At 35.7% G+C, this 7,455-nt stretch overlaps 2 protein-coding genes across 2 annotated transcripts; one reads left to right on the forward strand and one right to left on the reverse strand.

Annotated features, from left to right (window-relative positions):
* Positions 1-1,333: 1,333 nt before the first annotated feature.
* LOC105264210 (chymotrypsin-2-like) lies at positions 1,334-2,495 on the forward strand. The gene is made up of 3 exons (XM_011300942.1): positions 1,334-1,597; positions 1,681-1,941; positions 2,307-2,495. Exons 1-3 carry the CDS (start codon positions 1,334-1,336, stop codon positions 2,493-2,495), a joined length of 714 nt encoding a protein of 237 aa, XP_011299244.1.
* On the reverse strand, positions 2,463-5,616 carry LOC105264075 (coagulation factor IX). Its single transcript, XM_011300660.1, has 3 exons — positions 5,574-5,616; positions 4,601-4,871; positions 2,463-4,331 (listed from the first exon to the last, which is right to left on the reverse strand). The coding sequence occupies exons 1-3, from the start codon at positions 5,614-5,616 to the stop codon at positions 3,875-3,877; spliced, it is 771 nt and encodes a 256-aa protein (XP_011298962.1). The 3' UTR covers positions 2,463-3,874.
* Between the last annotated feature and the right edge of the window lie 1,839 nt (positions 5,617-7,455).

Consider the following 7,455-nt stretch of genomic DNA (forward strand, 5'->3'; position numbering starts at 1 on the left):
ATTCTCGACCAATCGATCCAATTTCCATCTCTTGTTTCAAGGCTAACTGATGACTCTTCTTCATCATCGATAGTTTGATTTCTGGGTGATCATGGTGCTCCTCTGGTTCGCGGAGATGGAACTACCGGAATCGTTTCCTGGGGACTGGACTGTTCTCGCGAAACTCACCAGTAGCAAGGTCATCGCAATTTTTTGCAATTTTTGCAGGTGTGTTTATTATTATTGTTATTATAATTATTGGAAAATAAATTCTTAATTCCAAATTCGATTTCTATTTATCAAAATCTCCGGCCCAAAATAATAATCGATCAAATCGATCAAAATTCAACGCATTTGAAAGCTCTTAAAAACAATTTTACTATAATGAAGATAATTTATTACACAGAATGAAGTTAAGAGTGGCGAATAATATAATATATCAATTTCATATATAAACTCGTGGAAACTATAATGATTAAAATACTGACTACTCATGATTGTCTAGCAGTTTTTCGTAATAATTCAGAATTTTTGAAGCTATATTGCCATATCTGAATACACAATTTGACAAATATCTATTTTAATAGTTTTTTTTTATCACATGTTCGGTATTTACATCGCATAAATTAGTCCGAATGACGTAAAAGCAAAGAACACACATCGAGACCCCATATCAAGGCTATCATTGTTTGCCAGACTATATAAGAATTACATAGAAACTGACGTAATTAGACATCATAATGGAAGCCAAGCGGAATCATTTTTTGACACTATGCCTGGCGGTTTGCCTTTCTGGTGAGTTATGAAAAAATCATCATTTTTTTTATCACTGCATGATAATCCAGTAAATGTCTAGAACTGACCCACCAAAGCGATGTCCCTAATTTCTAACGAAGTCAACAGTTTTTTTTCTCCTGATTCCGAATCTGGAGACAGTTATTTGGGGGGAAACAATTAGTTCACAAGATCCCGGGGGATTTATATACCGTTCGTACAATTCAAGATAAGGGACAATATAAAGTGGTATTAATTCTTATCAATCGTACCTGAGCAGTTCTCCTCACCACAGAATATTAATCCGAGTGCTTAGCCACTGTCGATGGATAATACCCACGTAAACACACCGCCGCTCTTCTTGCAACAATTCTATTATTTAAGATTAGAATTTATAAATTATTATTATTATTGAAGAATTTTCCAATAATGGTTGATTCAGAAATAATTAATTAATGATAATCCCTACTCTCTCTATTGTGTTCCTCTGGAAAGCTATCAATGAATATCCAAATTGTTGTTAGTGGTATATGCAAGAACTCCGCAAAGAATCATAGGTGGAACGTTCGCTGGACCAGAGATGTGTCCATACACTGTTGGAGTCAGTCTAAGGGGCATTATTTGTGGTGGAACTGTACTGGACAAAACTCATATTTTGACTGCAGCCCATTGTGTCAAGCACAATGAAGATACCGCATGGGGCATTGAGGTCATCATTAACACCAGAAATTGGTATTACAGAGAGAACAATGTATTTCAAGTGTCCAAAGCTATTATTCACAAAGACTACAAGCAGGGCACGCACAACAATATACATAATTTAGCTGACATTGCTGTTTTGAAGGTACGGATTAGATCTCCATTTCACAACCAATTAAATATTCGAATATGTATCAGAGCGGGAGTTGTATGAACAATATTTTGTAGCTAGATAGAGAGCTCCCTTTGGAGGCTCTGAGGACTAGGCTGCAGACAGTCAGTCTACCAAATAGTGTACCCCAGGTTAACACAACCGCGGAGATCTGTGGTTTTGGGAATACCAATCAGGGCCTTCCAGAGCCACCAAGGTGGATGTACAAGCTACAAACAACGACTATCAGTTTGGCTGAATGCAGACAGTATGTGATTGATAGGCTTCACACCAGTCACCTATGTACGAGAAGCTCAGTCGGTCAGGGACTGTCCATTGTAAATATTCCAATTAATAATTGCTCTTGAAATTTGTCAACGTGAAACAAGATCTGAATGGCTTGAAGTAATTTCTAGCGAACTTGTAGCAAGTAAATATTGATGTCAAATGTAAACTTCCGATTCACTTCAAGAAACCCAGTACTTGAAATGTAAACTTCGGTATCGTCGATAAGTCTAGTGTTGATTTGACCGACTTGATTTGAAGTCTAACATTTCAAGACTAAGCCTTCATTTTAAAGGAAATGTACGCGTTTGAATCAAATGATTCTAGTCTGCTACAATTATTTTTTCTCAGTGAATGTTCATGCTTTGCTCTAATGTCGATTAGTTGAGAGTTCTCTTTTACTAGTTTCCCATTTCAGGGTGATAGTGGCAGTCCTCTGATTCACAACGGTAAAGTCATAGGTGTTGCTTCCTGGGGTCACGAGGTTAATCTTGCAACCAGACAGCCCCAGGTCTTCACAGATGTTTATACCTACGGAAGCTGGATTCGCGATGCAATGAACTGGAATGATGCATCAAGGGCATCTGAACACTGGATTTATTTATGAAGACTCGTTAATACATGGTGGTAATTTACTTTGAAAATGTAACAATGTAAAATGGAAATTAAAGTAACACTGCATGCATTTGGCGATTCACATTGGAAACTCTGGTGGAAGAGGTGCTTTTGAATGGGAGCATTCAAATCGTCCTAGTTTTACATTTCATTCTTTTTTGTGGAAATTGTATAAAGTGTGCGATAACATATTCATCACCGTCCAGAAAATGAAAGAATAAAACAACTGAAATATTCTTCGAAACCACACATCTCGTCATACCTTGAAAAATAAACAAAAAGATAGTAAATTTGCTACCGAACAATTATCGATTTTTCCAACTCACGTGAGACTTTGAGTTTTCAAAGCTCTTTATTCTTTAGTTCAAGGACTACATACGCTGTACTATTTCCAAACTTATGAAATTAGCTTTCTTAATGAGCTGAAATTGCATGACATAAGCGTATGGCAGAATCTTCAATGAAGTTAAGATAAAATTTCTCGTAAAAGTCTCGTAAAATTTATGAAAAATTAAGAAATTTTTACGGGATGTGCCATTGGTTTATTTATTTATTTATTTATTTATTGTTCATGTTTTCATCTAAAACTCTGTGAGTTTTACTAGTTCGAAAAAAATATGTCGCAACAGCGGAAATTTTTTCGTGCTGCAAACTTCACACCACTCACAAACCGCCTATATTCGAGGTGGCATATAAGATCCATAAATTCCGAAAAGTGGGCATCATTGTAATGGAGTTGAAACAGATTCAATTGTCGATACTGCGAGGCTATATTTATCGACGTTAAGTAGCGGACAAATCGTTTATATTTACAATGAAATCATTAAATGTGGCCGTCCAAATGACACTTGATTATTCGTTTCAATATCCAATTCATTAGGTACTTAGTACTCATTCGTGTGCATCCATCACTGCATCTGAATGCAGTAAACCACCATAAGACACATAAGTTCTTAAGTTCTACGCCAGAATGAAAACGCGGGTCTTTTTCAATTTTTTTTCAAATAAATGAAAATAAAGATAAAATCATGACATCTACGATTTGACGGGGATGCCCCGAAACTTAGCCATGAAGTTATACAAAAAATTGAACAACTGGGAAGAAAATAGAAAAACCGCGATTATCTGAAAAACTAAAACTGACATGTGTATTACACCTTTGGTTCATAAAAAACATTAAATTCTTGGAAAAATTGAATTTTCGTGAAACTATCACGTGTTCCAAAGTCCCAAGACGATCTATATTTTGTTCGATCCTTGAATTCTCAGTTTTCAATTTCTGTAATGATGGAATTAATGAGAATCAAATGTGCAATAATAGATGAATTACACAAACGTTATGACATCGTTCAACTGCTTTTTAACATGAATTTAAAACTTGTTAAAGGTTTTCTGGATCCAACCAACATAAGCAGAGACCTTAGTGTAAACTGTTGGAACACCTTTGCGACACGAATGGTCAGTCCAGGAGACGATTCCAACAAGTTGTGGAGAGGTATTTGGCCGATATTGGATAACGGGTCCTCCGAGGTCCTTAGAACAGGCGGAGACGACTCCTCCGATGACTCCACTACAAATCTGATCGTTAGTGATTCGTTTCTTGACGAGTCGTGTGCAATTGTTAACATCCAGGAAGGACACCTCAGCAGCCTCGAGAGTTTCTGAGGTTCTACCATCACCACCCCAACCTGTCAACCATCCGACTCCAGTGTGAGTTGCTCCTGGTGTTGGAAGTGCTATCGGTTGAATATGCTCGTTGAAAATCAGGGGCTTATTCAGCTTCAAGAGAGCGATATCGTTTTTGCTGATTCCACGAAACCAGCCCGGCCTTGAAATCAAGACAGATAAGATTTGGTGGATTAGTCGAGATAGCGATTGAGATTTTATCCATTAAGATATTTTTTTTTATTGAGGAACCAATTGTTATTTAATACAAGAATTTCTCATCCTTGGGAACATCATGGATAACACAAGCATATCTCCGGATTATTTATAAATAATATTCGCGAGCAATGTTAATGAATTGGCAGTATATCGAGTGCCATAGTATCATTAACGATGGAAATATCATGAAATTTTGATTCTTGTTTCACTTACCGTTTATATTGCGGATGCTTGTAATTATATTTCACAGTGCGAATTTCTTGCATCGGGTCCGTCACGGAAAGCTCGTGCTTCCCAGCCTTGACGATCAAGTTTTTAAACAAATAGATGCACTGGGCAGATGTCAGGATCCAATTACGATTTAGAATAACTCCACCGCAGACTAGATTTCGGATACCCAGCAGTGGACATTCGGTGTAAATAGCGACTTGATGCGGGTACTGGTGTGGGCGGACTTCATCGCCATGTGTGATTGCATGACAAGCTGAAAAAATTATTTAAATGATAATCTTTACGAGTCTAACAGCCAAAGTTTGTAATGATTATATTTCTTGTCTTTCATCTCTTTTTCTATGCTGCAAGCCAAAATTGAAACTACAAACAATAACTTATGGATGTTCCTCACCCATATATAACCCAAATTCACGTTCTGTAGAGTTTTTAGCAAATTATAGATAGAATTAATGTAAAAAAATATAACGTTTTGATGTTTTGTAAGTATTTAATGGCTCACAACTTTTTGTGGTCAAGTGATCATTTTCATGTATTTTCTCGACAGTTTCCTGATTCTTTTTAAAATTTCAGAAAAAACGCTGAAAAATGATGACGTCATATTGAAACTTCGTAGGTCATTAAATACTGACGAAATGCAAAAACGTTATATTTTTTTCACGTCAATCCCATAGTAAGTTTGCCAGAAAAATGAAAAAACGTTAATTTTGCTATATATGGGTGTAGAACGCCATTAAAAAGAAAGGCTTACAAAATATTATTATTATTGGTATGGTTATTATTATTTCTTTCACAACTCTGTAAGAGATAGAAATCAAAACTTTTAATTTTTACGTGGAAACTCAGATATCACGAACGAAAAAAACAAAATTGTAGATCCGACGTTTAGTTTTTAGATACGTAATATGTTTTGATGGAAACAGAGACACCTTTCGATTTAAAATTGATTACTCACTGTGAGTGAGCAGCAAGGCTAGTGCGATATACTTGGCCAACATTGCGAGACTATTAGAGGATCAAAAACCTTTTGGATTTTTATAGCGCGGTATCAATTTTTTCCCAACCGATAACAGTGTTGACAAAGACGATTCGAGTCTGTAGCTGTATCTTATGCCGGAGCAAAATTTAATGATAAACTAGGTCTACAATCAATGAGTATCGCAATAGTGGATCTAACATAACTATTCAATTACGATTATTCTCAAATTTTCTAATCATCAAGCATTTTGTAGTCACACAAAAAACATGAAATAATAAAAAAGAAAATCTTAATGGATTTAAAATGAACTCGGAGCTCAGTAAAGGCATTAGTATTATTGATAAAAATAATTTCAAGGAGATATTATTTTTGTAGTTCAAAGGTGCCGCTTTAATGGATAATCCAGTGAAATTAAAAATCGAATTTTCAGTTAAATATGGAGTTTCACGACTTTCTTCCACCGAAATGAAATTCAATGTCTACCACAAGAGAAATTATCGTCGTAACTGCAGTAATGTTTTTACTATAAGTCGATCAATTTGTTTATCCTCTAAATGATTAAAAATATTTTCTATCAATATCACTTAGAGGACGCAATAGACTAAAGTCAAGTATAAAGGATGCTGATTTGAAGTATAACATATATAGTTGAATCAAGTATATATTTTTTCTATATATCACTTTAAGTTTGCGATCTTTATCTAGTTGCGATGCGGCGAGCAAGTCCGATTCATTGAATAATGGTAATTTTAATGGTGCAGGCTCGTGCCACCGTAACAATCGCCACGTGGCAAAACGTCGACTGGGGATGACAGTTGACTGCATTGCACATGAAATTTCCACCCATGACGATCTGAATTGCCACCATTAGCAGAGCAACTCGAACTGGATAAGAAAGCTCAAATGGTGCCAAATTAACTTGATGAATGATACCTGCAGCACAACACGAGCCATCCACTAAAAATTATGACAACTCATCCCCCGACAATGAACAACAAGGCGAATGGATAAACAATACACTCGGCATTCTTCAATTTTGATGGATCATTCTTTCTCCATTCATCGACATCACGAATTGACATTCTCCCTGAAACATAGATACACGGTATAGGTGGATGTACAATGGGCTACATGGAAACTATCGACTCCCACGGACCCAGGAAGACATTCGCATTTGCGTTGAAGTGTATGCGATAAATATTGGAGAATAAGTGAGTGGAGGACTATAATGTTTGACTATATACGAAGACGTATCGACTCAGGGAAGAGTTGTTTCTGCATTGACAAAAGCAATAATGTACTTATTTTTTTGCGTTATTTCCTGGACAAATTTCACCTTCTCAGTGGATTCGCTTTTTTTGGCAACTTTTCAAGATGTCAGCGTCCAATGGAGCTTCCATTTCATTCTCAGCTAGAGATCTTGAAATTTTTAGTTTCATGAATATATTGAATGAATCATTTATATTATATTTATATTTATATAATAACAAAATATAATCTCAATCCTTATTATAAGCTGCTGTACGATAAACCTAATAATTTCATCTGCCTTAGAAAAATGGCACCACCCGCACGGGAAAAAATTATATACTGACTTCTATAATATATATATATATATATATATATATACGTAAATCCTAGCCCATGTATCTCGGCTAAAAATGACATAATTGGCGTCTATCTCTGGTATATGTGGATTAGATACCGATTATTTCTTATATTTATGACTCATATATCTATGAAAATAACGAAAATATACTTCATGAAGTAATGCAGATACACGGAGAGCAATATTTAGTAAAAATTACGGAACTTTCAATTCGCTTATCCATTACGGAATCGACTCGAAAAATTTGAG

Source organism: Fopius arisanus, unplaced genomic scaffold (assembly GCF_000806365.1).
Source record: "Fopius arisanus strain USDA-PBARC FA_bdor unplaced genomic scaffold, ASM80636v1 scaffold00019, whole genome shotgun sequence".
Lineage (NCBI taxonomy): Eukaryota > Metazoa > Arthropoda > Insecta > Hymenoptera > Braconidae > Fopius > Fopius arisanus.